At 38.0% G+C, this 19,499-nt stretch overlaps 1 protein-coding gene across 3 annotated transcripts in view; it reads right to left on the bottom strand.

Annotated features, from left to right (window-relative positions):
- The window catches only part of STK33 (serine/threonine kinase 33), an 84,691-nt gene that overhangs the window by 15,348 nt on the left and 49,844 nt on the right, over positions 1 to 19,499 (bottom strand). For all 3 annotated transcript variants that reach the window (XM_039538828.1, XM_039538831.1, XM_039538830.1), the window contains exons 4-9: positions 18,385 to 18,498; positions 16,797 to 16,901; positions 15,575 to 15,713; positions 14,007 to 14,095; positions 7,719 to 7,803; positions 4,154 to 4,229 (exon numbers count right to left, since the gene is read on the bottom strand). In XM_039538828.1, the coding sequence (XP_039394762.1) occupies positions 4,154 to 4,229; positions 7,719 to 7,803; positions 14,007 to 14,095; positions 15,575 to 15,713; positions 16,797 to 16,901; positions 18,385 to 18,498 (608 nt within the window). The remainder of the gene's footprint in view (positions 1 to 4,153; positions 4,230 to 7,718; positions 7,804 to 14,006; positions 14,096 to 15,574; positions 15,714 to 16,796; positions 16,902 to 18,384; positions 18,499 to 19,499) is intronic.

Below are 19,499 nucleotides of genomic sequence, written 5' to 3'. Positions count from 1 at the left end.
TGTGCAGTTTTTTCAGTTTTGTTTCCATGTAAGAAGGAGATTCTAGAACAGGAGAAAAGAAAAAGAAGGGCCACTAGAATGATCCGAGAGAATGAGGGGAAGGAGGAAAGGAAGGAGGAGGAGAGTTTGTTTTTTTTTTAAAGAAGGATAAGAAAAGAAAGGAAGAGGAGGAGATGATATATTAGAGGATAAGAATAGAAGAGGGGAAGGAAGAGGGAAGGAGATTTCAATTTCAGCTCAGTGCTAATGTGGAGGACAGGGACATATCAAAATGTTCAGTCAGAATTCAGGAAAAAGAAAGAAGGTTTCTTCTAACCATCAGGGGAGTGGAATACTGACACAACAGAAAGAGGGAAAGGGAGGGAGAAATGAAACCATGACTAAATTTTAAGAGAGAAGTTTATGGAGATGATATGATGGATAGATGAACGGGCTTAGTCAGTCAAGTAATTAAGTATGCCACACTGGTAAATAGTACAATGGGTCAATGGTATTATATTTTCTTTTGGGTTGAGGAGAGGATGCTCATGCGCATGGGTTCAGCTGAGAGCCGCCATTTGGGGGGGGAAGGAATTTTCCTTTTTCTCCAGGGAGAATGGGCCCTGGTTTTGAGGTTTTTTCCTCAGCATGGGGGGGGGGGGGCTTGCTGAGTGGGTGGATGATCTTATGTGGCCTGCATCTTGCAGGAGGTCAGACTAGATGATCATAATGGTCCCTTCTGATCTTGAATTCTATGATTCTATGATATGCAAGATAAAACAGACCAGTATGATTGGAGAAGGTTCAGAAGGGATCTACAAGAATGTTTCAAGAGCTGAAAAATATATTTTACGAGGCAAGATTAAAGGGTTTATCAAAAAGCAGGTTAAGAGGTAACTTAATCACAGGCTCAGTCACAATCCACAAAGGGAGAAGATGACTAATATCTCAGATTTTTAACCTGGCAGACAATGGTGTAACAATATCCAATGGCTGGAAACTGAAGTTAGAAAAATTCAAACTGGAAATAAGGTGCAAATTTTTAACAACGATAATAAACTATTGAAATAATTGACCAAGACACGTGATTGATTCTCTATCAGCTAAAGTCTTTAAATCAAGACTGGATATTTTTCTAAGAGATATGCTCTTGTTCAACCACAAGTCATTGGGCTCAATTTAGGAATTATTCTTCTGTGGTCTATGTTATGCAGGTGGTCGGACTAGATGATTATCATGGCCCCTTCAGACCTATAAACCTAATAAATTATTTTGCACGGGATTGTTCAAACAGTGATAGACACAGTCTCAGCCCCCAACATGCATGAGTCAGAAAGAGCCTAGTTCAATTCTCAGAGCCCAGGTTGAGTTTGTGGCACTAGCAGTTAAAACATTTTTTTAAATCTCTAAATTGAAAAAAATTGACATAAGTCATTGAGAGAGAGAGAGAGAAACATGGAAATTCATGATGTCCTTTGAGCAAAGTCAATTTTCAGGAAAGAACTTCACTTTAGGAAATTAAGTAACTTTGATCTTTTTAAATTTGACATTTACTATATGTAGTCATATCTCGACACTTTATTGAGCTACAGAATGTGGATAATCTAAACTAATGTGTCAACAGAAAAGTGATTTAAGAAAATAAATCTACAAAAGTGTCAGAAAAATATCTAGGAGATACATGTATGTGTGTGCACGCGCGCATGAGTGTAAATAATTTGTGAACACAGACATCCCTGGCATTTCTCTGCATCAAATAAATTATATAACAACTTTCTTGATAGTAGAGTAAGTACAATATTAAAATAAATGACTGGACTACATGGTATTGGACTTCATGTCTGCCAATTCAGTTTACACTTCAAGGAAATAATACAATACAGTATTATTACATTGTGTTATTTTTATCTTTTATATTCATTATATACTGACTCATATGGAAAGAAACAAACAAATGAACACATTCAAAACAAAGCTGGGCAAATATTATGAAAACATCTGTGCAAATAATAAAAAAATGAATTTCCTTTGCCTGTGTTCTTGACCCTTTTGTGTTTGGTTTCTGTGAACAATCTAGTTCACCGGCAGGAATGTTCACAGAAACACCAAATTCTAAGGGATCACAATATAATTTTCATGGAAAGTAAATGTTGGGCTTGTAAATGCGAAGTATTTACCATGGAAACTAGAGTCTATAGAATGATGACCAAATCAGAGAGCAGAAATATATGACCTATGTTTTGAATAAAAACTAACAATGAGATATTAAATTTCAAATATCAAATATTTATAACAAGTTGCTTGTGAACAATCTACAGACAAAGATTTACATGGCAAATAATTTCAAACAGTGATTAAATTCTGCTCGTGGACTATTTGAAAACAGAAATAAAGCCTAAATTCATCAAATAAATTATTTGCCACAAATTAAGTTTTTAGCTCTATCTCAAAACACAGAAATAGCTACTGAAATGTAGTTGGCATCTCCTAATGAAGGATGTCTGTCACTTTGTATCAAAGTATAGAATTATTATCCTGGGATTTTTTTTTACTTTGTTTTAATTTTTAATTTTGTTAAGGTAAAACATAACATTAATATTTTAGCACTTTTTCCTCCCCTAAAGCTTTAATCTCAAAATCACTTTTAACAAAAACTACTCTGTTCTCTTTTATTCTTCACTATTTTTCCCTCTCCCTTCCCCAGCACTTATCCACATGGAACTCAATTTCAAGAAAAGAAAGAATTTTAAGCATGGCTTCATTTTAATCTATGATGCTATAAGTACTGGACAGTGACAGGGTTTGTGTACCCATATCTGCTGTCAGCTATTGGTTAGCTATGAGCAATGGATACACTATCCACGGGGCGAGGGAAGGAGGGAGGGCTAGATTTGCCTCCTTAGGTAAAAGCCTTACCTATAGAGTAACATGTTAGCTAGCTGTCTATATTAGCACCCTCTGAACTGCTACAAAGCAGTGCTGATTGCAGATAGGAAAGAAACTCTTTACCCCTACCCAGTACGCAACTGGATTTAGGCATACACTTAGCTTACTGAGCAACAAGAGTCCTTTATTCATCAATGAACTAATATACTTCTACACGTTAATGGAGTCTCCTCATTGATTACTATTGTACATGATTCTATCACTACATGTTAAAATAGAAACGAAATGGAAACTTTAAAGTACATCTCCGCTTAAATTATATATAAAAATGCATCATGCTGGCATTGTCCCATTACTCAGAGACAGTCCTGTGCATTATCATTCATGAAAACTGAGTTCATGAGTCACCTTATTCCCCCCAGATAAGTAGAGATCAAGCCTGTTGTGGCAATAATACACTTGGTGTCAGGATGGAGATGTCAAAGGGAGGCATTAATAGTAGCCTAGAAGGGTCAAAGTTGTGATAGTGGCAGTAATGGTTGTAATAGCGTCTTTAAACCCATTAAGGGAAGACCTAAACTTATGCCATGAGGGAGAAGGAGGTGCCACTAGCAAAAACAGAGTTAACAGAAGAATATCCTACTGCTTTCTCTAATACTATTTTCAAATTAAGCAATAAAAAGAAATGTGAAATGGATTCTATTAACTCACGTACAGTATGTTCGATCTTGTGCTGTCAGCACAACTAGGTGTGAATTAATGATACATTGGTCTAACATTGTTGTGATTATAAAATGCTAATTTAAAAATATTTATATTGCTAATTAAGGAATAAGGTCAGAAGTTCTGAGCTGTGACTGTTATCAACACAATTCACTGTTCTGAATTTTACAAGTTCTGAGCAGTGAATTGTGCTGATTGCAGATACAGCTCAGAATTCTTATTAGCCAATCAAATCACCCAATTTCTAATACCCATTTTAGAATATGTTCTATCGTACTGAGTTGTGCAACTATAACTACTGCCATGCCAACATTAACACCATAAAGTAGGACCATAAAACTGATGATGCATAAGCATAAAAAAGTTAACACAATACACACTAGAAATTAAAATAAGAATACAGGTAATAAAAACTACAATGAGGCCTTCATTATGCTGCGAACAAAAACAAAGGTGGGTTAGTTGCAAAGTAAAAAAAACCAATGAAGTTTACTTTTTATTTTAATGAAAATTCATAAGCAGTTTTATTATAAAGGGACAGTAGATTTATATTGATACTACTTACAGCATGTACATAATGACGCCTATGCTCCAAATGTCACACTGTTGGCTATAGTCATGGGCACTGATAACTTCTGGAGCTACCAACCAAGCAGAAAAAATAATATTAATAATAGAAAAAAATACTTTTAAATGCTTAAACACAAACATGAAGAATGTGCTGATGTGTTATAATTTATTCCCAAATGGAAAAAAGAACCAACAGCAGATATTTAAATGAATAATGTACAGGCCTTAACAATTCATGTTGATGTGTCCTCACTTTTATCATTTAGCTGCTAAGAGGATTGTGACATTGTGACATTAACTTGTGACTAAATGTGGTATTGTTTTTCAAGTCATAAATTGTTAAAACATTATTTATAAAATACTGATTTAAAGTACTGCATGATACCACATAAACATGTTTCCTTTCTGAAAAATAAGTGTGATATAAGAATATTCACGATTTCTTCATAAGACATAAGGGCTTTTGGTAGCACATATTGTCTAATATATATTATGTACAGTGTACAAAAAATTGTCAAATTAACAATCCTGAAAATAAAAATGTTTTTGAATACTTAAATGGCTTTATTTCTGTGTGTACTAGATTACAAAATGCATACACTGTAACCTATTCACTAATCATTTTTATGTTGATATAGCTGTATGTTTAAAAAAAATGCTGCTTTGGAGCCAAATTGGTGGTGGTTTATCTACTACATCATGGGACTGAAGGTCATGAGTTCACTGCAAGACTTGAGATCCTCATTCCCAGAATCAATGAAGATGACATGTTTTGGCCCAGAAGAGAAAGGAAAGCTAAATGCTTCATGCATCAGTACTCCAACCTATGCAGCACGGAAGCAAATTGACACTGGCTGCCTTAGTAGGTGTTCTCCCACCATCTCAACGAAGTCTGATTAACTATCTCAACCTCAATAATATTTTAATATACTATTTAACATTCTGTTGTCATTTAAAGTCTCCTTTTCAAAGCATTTGCCTCTTGCTTTGAAGATATCAAGCTACAGAATGTACTTTAAAATACTGTCATATCATCACAACTGGTACACAAAATGTTTAAAGGAGTATTTCCATTGTCAGTATTTGCCAAATTTATCAAAAGCTATAAATCAAAATATCATCTCATCCTTATGATATTAGCTAATCTATTATATTTTAAGAATATTTTAATACTAACATTAATCTATTCTATTAAAAGCAGGGAAAAGATGGCTACATTTGCAAAGTGCAAGAGCTGGAGAATTCATACAGTTTCATGTCTCCAAGAGAATAAAATATAGAGGGGCAGATTCTTTGCTGGTGTAACTCCAATAAAGGCAATGAAATAACATCACCAGAGGATGTGGTCCAAAGCATTTCTAAGTGCCTAGCTTGTACTTGTTACACACACTGAATAGGAAGAATAGCTCTTTCTAGATTAGCTATAAAGGTTAGCTACTGATCACAAAGTAATTTCATCCTACACAGAACCCTCCTTTTAAAAAAATATTTTGAGATACCATTTTTTTGTAGGTTGAAATGCCTGTAGGGCTAAATTTTTTATTCTTCATTATCTTTCCCAGAAGGAGATCTGTTTTTACTTTGTTAAACAATCCACAGTCAGCTAATCAATCTGTGAAACTCATTGCCTCAATGTATCATTGAGGCAAAGAGCTCAGTAGGATTTGAAACAGAATTAGATATTGGATGATGAGGACATCCACAATATACAAGATAAAAAAAATGTTTAGATGGTCATAAGACATCTACTAACTGATTTGGGAGGAGGAAGGGAGTTTTAACACATTTGAACTATGGGCAGGTTACTCCATAATTACCAACTTCAATATTTCTTTCAACGTCTTCCAAAGCACCAGATACCAGTCACTGTCAGAGATAGAACTACCCATAAGGTAGTTCCTATGTGAAGCAATATTAGGCCACGTCTACATTAAAAAGGTAAGTCAAACCAGTTATATCACTCAGGGGTGTGAGAAACGTATACATTGATCAACATAGTTATGTTGACCTAAGTCCCAGTGTAGACAGCACTAAGTTGACAGAGAATTCTTCTGTTGACCTAGCTAGCGTCTCTTGGGGAGACAAATTAACTACAGCAACAGGAGAACCCTTCTCAACGCCCTAGTGAGTGTTGACACTAAAGCGCTGCAACGGTACAGCTTCAGTGCCGCAGCTGTGCTGCTGTAGCAGCTGAAGTGTAGACATAGCCTCAGTGTTTAATCCTTTTTTTCCCTTTGCATAGTTTAGGAAGACTAGGGTCTCCATGTCCTCCCATTTTATCTGAGGGAGGTTTGGGGTGGTGGTGACGTATGTGAAATTTTAGAAGCAAAAGTTTCCTGTTTCTAGTTAGGACCTTTAATTTGTAACAAGTAGTGAGCATGCTGAAGGCCCGAGTAAGGGTTGGGATTCTGCTTTTGGGGTAATGGGGGATAAGTCGATGCCTCTTTCCCTTAGATCCACAGTGTGAGTTCTCTCTGCAAGACCTCAGACCTTTCTAGCCTGTTCTCCAGCTGACTGGAAAGAGGAAGGACATCTGAACAAACATTAGTCATGTAATCTGTTAGTATCCAACAGCTGTGTTACACTGGGAGCAAAAATTCAACAAAATGCATTTCTAGTCTGTGGAATCCAGTGCTACAGGAGAAGCCAAGAACTTAATAGGATTACAAAAAGTGAATTAAACATTTATATGGATACTGTGAACATCCACATTACGCAAAACAGGATACGAAGTTTATAAGGAATATAAAGCCTCATGCTTCAGGACACAAAGTTGGTCACTATAACTGCCCAGGGTTAGAAAGAAACTTCTCCGCTATTATTATTATTATCCATTATAGTTACTTGCACCTCCCTCTGAAGCATATGGTACGGACTACTGTCAGAGACAGAATATCAGACTAGACCAGGAGTGGGCAAACTTTTTGGCCTGAGGGACACATCAGGGTTCCAAAACTGTATGGAGGGCTGGGTAGGGAAACAGCTGTGCTTCCCCAAACAGCCTGGCCCCTGCCACCATCTACCCCCTCCCACTTTCTACCCCCTGACTGCCCCCCTCAGAGCCCCCGACCCATCCAACCCCCCTGTTCCCCATCCCCTGACTGCCCCCTGGGACCCACTGCCCCTTATCCAACTCCCGCTCTCCATCCCCTTACCACCCATCCGGAGCTAGCCACGCCACCACGCTGCCCGGCAGGAGCTCGCAGCCCTGCCACCCAGACCACTGGCAGCACAGCGAGCTGAGACAGCAAGGGTGGGGGGACAGCATGGGAGGGGCCGGGGGCTAGTCTCCCCAGCTGGGAGCTCAAGGGCCGGGCAGGATGGTCTCGCAGGCCAGAAGTGGCCCGCGGGCCATAGTTTGCCCACCTCTGGACTAGACTGGCCTGATCTAGTATGCTGTTTCCTATAAGGGAAGGGGAAGCACCTGACAAAAGGAGCTTAGAAATAGGCACCTCTCCATGGCTATTTGTGAGCAAGAAAGAACACAGAGTTATAATTGCATTTCTTCATGTGATAAGAATAAACAAACATTCATAAATTGTATGAACTGCTGAACATACCCATGTAGGTAGGAGTCCCACACGTAGATTGAAACATGCTTTCGCTACCACCTGCTTTCTGTACAGCTAAACCAAAATCAGTCACCTACAGGAAACAACACTGTAGTGAAACTATCCATACTGACATGAAGCTGAAGTTCTTCTGTCCAGCTTAGAATTCATTGTTTGTTGCAAAACTGCTGTAGTCAGAGATAATGGCGTTTGACTGGACCTCTCAAATCATCCCACTCAATCTTCTACCTCAAGCAGGAAGGACTCTACCCCATTCCTTTCATACATGTCTGTTACTTTGTATCAAACACTGCTAATGATTGTTACATAACTTGCTAGGCAACTTGTTCCACTATCTAAGCCTAAGATATTTAAAAGGTTTTTCCTGATAGTCAAGATAACCTTAGAACCAGAGGTCATCAAAAAGGAATACACCAAGGACAATGGACAAATTCCTGTTAACCATTTTGCTTTCCTTGTTGATAGGGCAGGCTGGGAGGCTAACCTAACATCTACTACAGATAGTAGAGGCAATAATCAGATACAGTCCATGGTGGGGGTAAGTAGGGAGAGGGCCAGAAGTCAGGAAGGAAAGTCAAGTGAAGCAAAACCAAAACTTCTGGAAAATCACTGGTGGCTCCCTTAACCTCACAGGCTGGCTCTTTAACAAAAAATGGCAGGGGATGGGAAAATAATTTTTACAGGAAGTTCTGTGGGCAACGTTCTGTTGGTCTGATCCAGACCTCAGAGTGGGATCCCAGCATCTCCGTTGAACCAAGAAATGAAGACAGAAGCTGGGAAAACTGGTCTGGAAAAACCCCAAACACCTTTTTATTTATTTATTTAGTTAGTTAGCTTATTATTGTTTAAAAAACAAATTAGAGGTGTATTCTATATGAAACTGGTGAGTGTGAGTAGGTTACAAAAAGAGAAGCTATTAACCACACTTTAGAAAGTCTCTCTAATACAAAGTGAACTAACACAGAGACTCTTCACTAGCATTTATTTTAGGGAGTAAGCAGCATTATATTTTGTGGTTCCGAAGTACACCTGAGGTTACATTTATGTCTGCTAACTGCTTTGGACTCTCATGGGAATGAGAGGTGTATCTCATGAGATGTTTGCAATGAGCAACGTTTTAATTTAAAAAAGCATTTCCTTTTATTTCTTTAAACTTAGCTGTTTGCTCTTTTGCATTCCGAGTGTTTAATACTGGAAATCATTTTCACAACTTTATGTTAAATACTGAAAGGGTAACATTATATTCTGTTCCTTTGCCTCCTTACACACAATATTTCCGAGCTATACAAATGACATAAATGGGGGTCAAACCCTCTGCAATGGTTTGCTGTGGGGAGAGGGTGCAAGAAGTCCCTTCTTTCACAGCACATCCATAATGTGACATCCCTGAGAACAGGGAAGGTTGCCTTTGAATACTGGGGCCATGCTGCATACCACAGAGAAGGTGTGTTGGGCTGTGCGAGACTCTTGTAACCTCTGCACATCAGGATGCGACAGCACAGCAAAGAAGGCACACTACAGCTTTTTTTTTAAAATGTGTTATAAGAAGTGCAGCAATTTCTGTTTTCCATATATCATCTCTAGCACCCTTGTGGGCATCATCTAATTCAGTAAAATCACAAATGGAATATTTGTTACTTGATGATTTCTTTTCTGTGAGTGACCTCTCTCAGTCAGAGAGATGTGGACTGTGCAGCTTTTCCTGGAAATACGGGGGGCAGTTCAGACTTGTCCAGTGGACTTTGGGAACTGGCCGTATCCTTCATCCCTGAGTTAAGTGTGATGATTTGAGGATCTGTCTGTACCACTTCTGAATTGCTGATAATTTTATGAAATTATATCATGAAATTACTGTGTCATGGAAAGCCTACATGGATGTGGATCCATCAGGAATTAGCAGGCTGCGTCATGTCTCTCCCAGGCCAAAGACAATGGGGAGTGATCAGCACTCAACTATCATCTATTCAAAGTAAAACATCTTGGGCTAATGGCTTTATTGTAGCTGGGAGAAGACACTTCCTCTATTTGTCTGAAGGGAGGGGGCTTTGAAAGCAGTGGAAAAAACAGAAGGCAGAACAAAAGAAGCAGGTGACCCCAGAAGTTGTCTATAAAGGGACTCGTAGAGAAGGGGAAGTGGGAGAGAGCCATCTTGCACCCAAGTAAGATAAGGGAGGATGTTGCTAGGCCAGGGTAGGCAATGGGGTGAAAGACCCTGTCTGCCAGAACACAGATGATCCCCCAAAGATTCCCAAGGGAAGGGTAAGCTAGTGAGGGACATTGTGTTTATAGTGTTTTATTGTTTTGTGTGATCTGTACTCTCCTGTGCTTACCATGATTAAATATAAAGAGCATAAAGTTCACAGACTGAACAGAGAGTGTGTGTGTGTGTGTGTGTGTGTGTGTGTGTGGTATCACAACTACGGTGTGACCCTGAGAGTTACACCGTAAACCAGATGCTTCGCACCTGTTGGATGGAGTTCTGGGCAAGGGGCATGTTTAAATATTGGGTAGCCTGAAGGGTCAGTGCTCTGCCCAGAGAGGCTAAGCAGGTGGAGAATGGGTTCCAACACTCCAGGATGCCAGATACAAGGTCTGCACCCTGAGAGCATGTGTAAGGACTCCTAGATCGGGGCAGTGGCTGAACTCCATTCAGGCTCCAAAACTGTAAAACACCCCTGGGAATCCAGAGCATAAAAGCTTGGACTCCCCTCACAGCAGTGGGTGGCACTTGCTAGGATCTGTGAAAACAAGCACTTCCAAGGTGTACTGAAATATTTAATTTCTACTAGTTGATAGAGGTAAAACTGCTGACAGTAACACCCCAATACAACTATGATAGTTATACACAGGGACCCAAGGAGAGGCCATCACAAAAATAACCCAGTGGGATAGGTCAGTATCAGAAAGGAAATCATCTGGTAAATTGTTTTCCATTCTGGATCCTCACCTCTCCCCTAACAGGAGACATTTGGCATACAGAGAAGAATAGGGAAAATTACAGGGAGGAGAAGATAGGTAGGACAGAAAGAAGGTTCCTTCTTCCCTAAAATTAACAGTATTTATCTACTACAGGATCACCACCTAGAGCAACTGTCTGCCCAAGAATGAGACTGTGGAGAATTAAAGGTGAAGCTCAAAATGTTTTCTAAAGGATGAACAAGCTAGCTCAGTATCTGGATTGTAAAGGAAGGATCTTACATTACATGGGCTTCATGTAATGTAAGGGACTGCATCACTCTGGATGGTATCTTTACTTTCCTTTGCATCTCTTGTAGACAAAGATTCTAGGCCTCTAAAATTAATCTCTGAAGCTCTCTCGTTAATTCATATCCATATAGGAATCTCCATGTAAGACTGTAGAAGATGCATGTAAGGATGCCTTGGTGACTCTTGGCTCTGAATCATCTTAAACATTGGTGCTTGAATGTTGCTGAATCGCATAAGGAAGACTGGCTCTCCTTGTGTTTCTTTCAACCCCCAGATTGGCAATCTTCCAAGAAGAGGATTAGAGAATTCTTCATATTACAAACTTGTTTATCAGTAGCATGGAGAGACATTAATAGTTCCTTCTCGCGAGGTGGGTGCTGACATTCTGTCAAGTACGCCATAAGTAGATATGTTCCTAGACTCCTCAGTGGATAGTATCACTGCCAGTTCTTTCATAGACACTCTTGGGGATACAGACAGAATGAAAGGTAATGTTTTGTATTGGTATTGGTGTCTGACAATGAGAAGGCCTGATGCTAATATGCAGACAAGTGCCTGCCAGTTCCACCAATATCAGTAGAACCCTTCAAGAGTCTGCTACAATCCTGGAAGTTAAATTCTCCATCCTGAATTTCAACTTTTTCCATCAACTTGTTCAGCCTTTTGAGAATTTAGACAGACCAAACTCTTCCTGATCTTTTTCTTACTATATGGTGTAGACTCCTGTGCACCTTGTGTCTTGAGGGACAGATTCTCTATTCCTAGTCCTAAAACCTATTAAATGCCTTCAGAATGATTTGATGTTTTTCCTTTTTTCTCCAAGGTTGTGTAAGAGCACCTATATTCACAGCATACTGCCTTATCCCCAGTGTTCATATGTCTGAAGTTGCCAGGAGAAGGAATATCCTGCCCTCTAGTGCTATTTCTGGATGAATGCAAGTCCTGCTGCAGTTTGGAATGGAAGAAAGGCCAGACCCAGGAATAGGACCAATCCTTTCTCCTGGTGTCCCTGGCCCAAGTTTTACCCTGGGAAGTTTTACCCAGCAGAGCTCCTACTTTCGTATTTCGTGGTGGACAGGAATTGAAGGGAGTTTCTACCCTTATACTCAGGACTCCCTCTAAATCCAGTGTGTGGGTCTCTGCCTTGTGCAGGCATATACCATACACTGAGCAGAACCTCTTCCTTCACCAAGAAGCATCTGTCTCCTCGCTGCTGCAATAGGCCTCCACACTCCTTCCATAGATGTTACTGCTCCGTCTAGTGTCAAAGGAATAGTGAAGGTTCAGGCAGACACCATTCCTCAGGGCTAGAGAGAGGGAAGTGAAGATCCCAGCATCCATACTCACAAGTCTTGAAAGTCTGGTGATGAGAAGAGGCAGAGTATAGATCACAGCAATTCTCCCACTTCAGGCAGTGGGCTGAAGGAAGCATGTAAAAATCTCAGGAGAGCAACAGGAACAGGAGCAACAGCATGAGGGTCCCACAAAAAGATGATAGAGGTTGAGAGCAGCTGTAGCTGATTTTGTTGGGTGAGGGGCAATTAATTACTTTTGTGGGGGAAGAGGCAGCAATGGCAGTAATTGATTTTGAAGGGGATGAGAAAGAGAGAAGGAAAAGGATGAGGAAGGTTGTGATTGAGAGGACAATGGGAAAATGAGGAGCAAGATTTTTATAAGCCATGTACTTGCATATACATAATTCCTGCAAAACAGGGGAGCTGTTCTCCCCTGGTCTCCGTGGCTCCCCTATCCTGCAATCACTTCTACTGCCACTAACTATGAAAGGATCTCCACAGCTCAATCTCTCATTTTCTCCCTTGGTCTTCAGATTGTTCCATCAGACCTATTCTACCATGAGGAGGATAAGGTAAACAGAGGGAAAGATCTCTGTAGATAGCCGTATTAAAGAATGGAGACTAGAAAAACCTTAGTGCCCTGAGGAACAGGGGAATGAAAGAGAGAGAGAAGGAGAAGAAAGATCTTGCTTGCTGCAATTCTAAACTGAGGTATAAAAGCAAGACTGTCACTGGATAAGCCAGGAGGGCTAAATCACTGCTCTATTTGCACTGCTGGAGGCAGAGAATTGGGCATTAAGAACAGAACGGATGTTCTGACTCATGACAAGTCTGAAGTGCCTCTGTTATTTGCAGGAAGAGAGGTGCAGCCCACATGTCCCACACTGAAGGAAGAGATCAAGATCCAGAATTTTATGTTTCTCAGAATGAAAATAAGTTATGCAAAGTGGAGACCAAGGTACATGTAGGCTGGATTTTGTACCGTGGAATTTTCCAGGGCATTTTATAAAAGCATCGTTATTACACAATGTATGAGATATGATATAGATAAATCAGTATGTTCTATATATATATCACAATATAGAACATACAACTTTATCTACTGGAGCAGATCAGCAATCCAACACTTCAATTCTGCGAGGTTGTAATAACATACAGCAGCTGCTATTAAAATGGGGAACAACTAGTATATGATCTAACATATGATTTATTAGCCTTCAAGGACCAATTATTACAACTAAATTCTATAGATATAAGTACATGGTACATTAATTGTGTTTAGTTAGTAAATATTTAGTAATATCCAACAAAGCCTAGAATGGTGTATAATTTATATTTAAATCAAGGGTTTAGACTAGATGTGCTTTTTTCTAAATTACTAACACACTTACATTAAATAGGCAATACATATAATTTAAAAATTATAGCTTAGAATTCCTGCTAACTTACTGTTACTAAGAGTTTGGAACTATCCTAAGGTAGAGCTAGATTAATAAGGTATGCTTTCTTTAAGGTTTGTTTCAACTGAACTAAAATTATACCACCAATATCTGACTCCCCAAAAAAGTATCTTTCAGCAGTGGCACTTAGCTTCCAAAATGATTCATTTCAATAATCTTTGCATTAGGCTGGGCAGGTTTCTTAGTGTTCTTAAAACACAATATAGTGGCTCTATTCAAAAGCTACAAACAGGCATTACTGGGGGGCTGAATTGGATACCTGGGTATCTAAACCATTGCTCAAAGCAAAGAGTTGCTACAATTTCTAGTCCTACCTTTATATTTAATTTCATTTCATTTTCTTCATCAGTTTCACTGCTTTTAACTAAAATGTTTTCCAGTTTTAGATCTCTATGAACAATATCTGTCAATGAAGAGAACAATAAATAAAAATGTATTTATCACTTGTAGTCAAAATATTCTGACAATTTTTTTTATCTTGTGGAAATTACTCATTCAAATGAGTTTCTGTTTCAATGCATTTAGCTTTCCATTACTGAAAACTTAAAAGGAAGGAGTATTTGCCCTTTGATCCAAGGAGTCTTATATGAAGATTCCAAATCTGGATCAAATTTGGATCCATCTTCCTGATGATCTGTAATAAGAAAAAAACAGTTTGCATTGCTCTATGTTATACAGTAGCAGACTTGTGAACATCTTATAGAAAAAAGAGTAGTGGATTACAGATTTACAAAATGTGCATATACACCTCTACCTCGATATAATGCTGTCCTCGGGATCCAAAAAAATCTTACCGCGTTATAGGTGAAACCATGTTATATCGAACTTGATTTGATCCACCGGAGTGCGCAGCCCCGCACCCCTGGAGCACTGCTTTACCGTGTTATATCCAAATTCGTGTTATATTGGGAGGTGTTATAACAGGGTAGAGGTGTATTTTCATAAATATAATCTCGTTTCATATCCAAGAGACCAAAGGGGATGAGACTGTAGATTTCTTTATTCCCCTTTCTCTGCCCACCAAAAATAGAGAAAAAAGAATGAGGAGTACTTGTGGCACCTTAGAGACTAACAAATTTATTTGGGCACTTTGGGTTTTAGCCCATGTAAGCTTATGCCCAAATAAATGTATTAGTCTCTAAGGTGCCACAAGTACTCCTCATTCTTTTTGCTGATACAGACTAACACGGCTGCCACTCTGAAACCAAAATTAGAGAGAAGACCAAAGCCATACTTGCCTTAAAGAAGGGGCCATTCCACAGACAAGGAATCATATGTCTGGGTGGGAGAAAAAGAGGAGCTGCTAATTCCTCCAACTAATTCCAAAATATAGAGATGAATAAAATTTTCTGTGTTATTCAAATACAAATCTTCATACGCCTACAATATAGGGAAAAATAACTGGATACACTGAACTCTAGCTTTCTGGCTGAATTGGTTAACTCTGTCATGGACTGTGCAGGATTTTAATGCTTCTCTGGGGTGAATTAAAATGCTGATGTTGACTGCATCTCACCATGTGGAGGACAGACAATTAAGGAATATCTAGAGCACTCCATGCCTGCTTCTTTCTCTCTGCTGTAATAAGACTATTTACTTAGCTGCTGAAAAAAGTTAATGCTGTAATGCAAAGTGGTTGAGACTTAAGAAGAAATTCATGTTATTGTCAGATGGATGGTGCCGCAACAAAGAAGCAAAAGGAAATGTTAACAGTTTAAATAGTGGGGGGAAAGCACTAATGTAGGATGCTTCACTTCTAGGTCACAGGGACACCAGTACTCTAGGAAATAAATAATATATATAAACAGAGCTCACTGTTACTCTTAAACAAAAAACTGACATTCAGAGCCAATTAATAAATTCAAGAAATGAACATCCTTGCCTTTTTTGTGAAGATACGCTATTGCTGATGCAAGGCTTTGAATTATATGCCTTGTCTCGTTCTCTGTAAAGCATCCTTTCCTGTGAAGAATTTCTTTAAGTTCTCCATCCTCGCACAGCTCCATTACAAGGAACATCCGCTAACATTAATAAAGAACCAAAATAGTGATTTTCTTTTATATACAAGATTGAATATTTTGAATACTAAAATAAACTCTCAAATTTTCAAGAACATGTACAACAAAAATAAAAAAAAAATGGATTTTAAAGACTGTTCTAAGAGTTCATTCAGCATATTGTCAACTTCTTAAAAAAGAGAATCTTATAGCAGCATCACTAAACCTAAAGAGACAACATGATCTTCTTTAATGACTACAAATAAAGCTATAAATCATATCACATGAGCAACCTTTGACCAATTACATAAAAAAGATCAAATACATTCTTACAGTTCATCAAAAGTGATCTGTGCCACTGTAATGGACATCATACAGTGGGATCATTATAGTGTCCTTGAGCTTTGTGCTGTCCAACACAGCAACAACCAACCCCCTTTCACAAACTGTGAAGTAAGTGACTAAAAAAAATGACACTAATTCACTCTCAAAAAAGCTTCCATCAAGCTCTGGTCTTCCAGTTATTTCTGAGAAAATGGGACAAATCAAAACGGAAAGCTAGCTTCCGGCTGGGTGTTGTCTGCCACACTGCAACCAGTGGACTTCCCCCTCACACAGTACTACAACAAACATGATGAGACAAAAAATAAACTTCACTATGACAGTACCAGACTATAAACTAGCTAATCCTGAAAGAAAAGAAAGAATTGGATTGTGAATTTACAAAAGGAAAAAAAATGTAAAAACTAAGGCCAAATCTATGCTGCTCCTGTTAGAGACAGGCACATAAGTAAGTAGGCCCGGCAAGCTAATTCCTTTAAACAGGAAATGACAACACATGGTCTTTGATTATCTTTTCAACTGCTGGCAGAAGGATTTATATTTACTGCCTAGAACAGCCTAGGAAAAAATTAGGAAAAATTAAAATGTACATTTCTCCACAATTTTCTAGTCACTAGGTGAGGAGAAATGTCCTATAAGCGAGGGGAGTGTACAAGAAAGCAAGAGGAATTATCTCAGAATGCAGAAAAGAAAGCTTCTATTGATCTCTGCACCTTTCATTAAATATTAATAGCATTCAGAGTATTGCAATTAATGAACCCTTACCTTAGGGGTCTCAAACACCTCTTCTAAATGTATTATGTGCTCATGGTTCACTCTTTTTAAGATGCTCACCTCCCGTTCAAGTAGCTTCACAGCAGAGCTTCCAGCCTTAATTTTAGATGGAAAATTTATTTTACAGAGCATGACAATATTCATGATATGACCATATATATTCCACAATGGCAATTTCTGTTAAAGAAATCTACAGAATGTTAAACAAATGAACAAATGTCTTACATTTAGAAAAAGAGTTACAAAATAAATCCTATTGTACTTTGGGGTTGCTACCATTATATTTTAGCTTTTTCAACTAATAATGTCTTACATTTATATACAGTCTTTCCATAAACCTTTCTGAAGCACTTCATAAAATTGTGTGCAGGTTTACACACATGCATACATGTGAGAGAGAAAATAGTAATTACTTTTCCTAAGATGGGAAAAATGTGAGAGAGACACAAAAAATGAATTATTGCACCTAACATGGAAAGAACAGGACCACTGTTTAACATACACAGCAACACTACACAAACATTCAAGACAGAAAATGAAGAAAAATATCAGGGGAATGCAGATAAACAAAATGTAATTACTCAAGTTGGAAGCTGGCCAGCTCACTGGAGCTAACATCTCTAATCCTGTGAACATTTGCAAGGGGATCTCAAATGAACGTAAATGATTTTTGTCTTGTTCATTAGAAAGTAACAGACAGAACACGACCTCTTAACACCACACTGGGCTTTGGCTTAATACCAGCTTGGATGGAAGAGTACAACCTACTCGTCTTGGAGGTCTCCCTTCCAAATATGATCAGACCTAAGCTTACTATTCTTGTCATATGATAAGACGTGATTATAAGAACCATATTTTCCTAACTTGTTTGCAGTAACTTAATTAAGGAGAATTAATCATTGTCAGTTTAGCAATGTTTGATAATGGTAAAACTATGAACAGTAATACACAATAGCTCAAAATCTGGATCAGCTAGTAGCCTGTCACACACCAAAATAACATGGGCTACTAATATTAAAGTTTTAACAGTATTGCACCTTTTCAAGGTCTGTCATTCAGCCATTAAAAAAAGTCGGTTGCTGGCTGAAATTTGGCATGTAAGCTCTCAGACTATGTTCATATAGTTTTTTTAATGTAAATCATCATTAAAATCAGTTAAACTAATATTTTGTTTTATTTAGGATTTTAAAAAATTATTTAGCAAAAAAGAAATAAACTTTAAATGGTATTCACTTAACATCCAATGTTCTCTAAATAGATTTGGATAATTAAGGGTCTGATCTGGCAAACTTTTTCTTCAATTGTGACTCCATGTAGGAGCAAGAACCCCAATTTCCATTTTTATATTACATTTTTAATATTTAAAGCTTGATGTGACTCACTTTCTGCTACAAGGAAGAGATAATGAGAATATCATCTAAACAGTGAGAGTAAATACACGCACTTATTGCAATGTAAGTTTTGGATACACAAAGATATTGAGGAGAGGCACAAAGATACTGCAGAAACAGATTGGATAGAAAATCAAAGGAAAAGTAAGACAGGTTTAAAATAAATCAGAGATCTACATAATATTTACCTTTTCCCTATTAACTTTTTTGATTGCCCATTTTTTGCCGGTTTCCTTGTGTTTTACTTCAATTACTACCCCAAAGCTGCCTTGTCCTAATTTTCTTCCGAAACAATAGATTTGCTAAGGAAACAGAAACCAGAAAAAGAAATTTTGTTTTAAAAACTTTGGTGGCAAAATATAGTTGTCATTGTTAAAAGTATCTGAATTGGAATGTTTAAAAGATCTCTTTAACAGGAGATGATGAATCCTGCCCATGTACACCAAGATTCATTTTTAAGAGAACACCTGTTCCAATTGTCAATGCCACTTGATATAATAGGCTAGACCGTGATGAGTTATGTAGATCTCAGTATGAATTCTCCATCTGAAAATTTTGTGGGCAAATCAATAAAGAATTTTGTTTCTTAGTCTGACTATTTATTATCCCACAAATTAGAGTGCTGGACACACTTACAAAAGAATAATAGATAATGTAGGTTAAAACAAACATTATGCAGACCTAACATGGGCAAGACTCCTAATGGTAGTTTAGCCTTAGAACAGCAGCATTCAAATATGCTGTGAAACAAAATACATAGAAATCACAATTCTTCTATACTTACAAGAGGCAAATTTAAGTTTCCTGTGTATCTGTGATTTGTAAACTTAGACATAAATAATATGATAGGTTCTGATTAAATGCCTATTGCAATTGCTGGAAGCCTTTCAACAACTTCAATGGTGATTGGATCAAGTTCTTAATGATGAGATCTTAAACATTTTTTCTTTTAAACAAAAGCTTAGTACTTTAAATGACCAACAAAGGAAACTACTGGGTTTGTGCTCCAGTTTTATTTCTATTACAAAGATACGATTTCTAAGACAAGATATTTCTAATGTATTAAGGTCCGGTTATGTTAATTTCAACACATTTCCAAAAAATAACAGAAACAAAGACAAGAGAGAACAACAAATGTCTGTTGTGAACCCTTTACAGACTTCTCAGCACACCTACAGAAGGATCTTTTGGTTAACTTTTCTGCACTGGCATATAGCCCCAATCAATGAACTGTTTATTTGGGTCTGTTCCTCTTCATAGAGGGGTGGGGGGAAGGGATGTTCTCTTAGTTAAGAGTAAATTC

Source organism: Mauremys reevesii, linkage group 4, assembly GCF_016161935.1.
Source record: "Mauremys reevesii isolate NIE-2019 linkage group 4, ASM1616193v1, whole genome shotgun sequence".
In the NCBI taxonomy this organism is placed as follows: Eukaryota; Metazoa; Chordata; order Testudines; family Geoemydidae; genus Mauremys; species Mauremys reevesii.
This window is presented reverse-complemented; position numbering and strand designations above follow the sequence as displayed.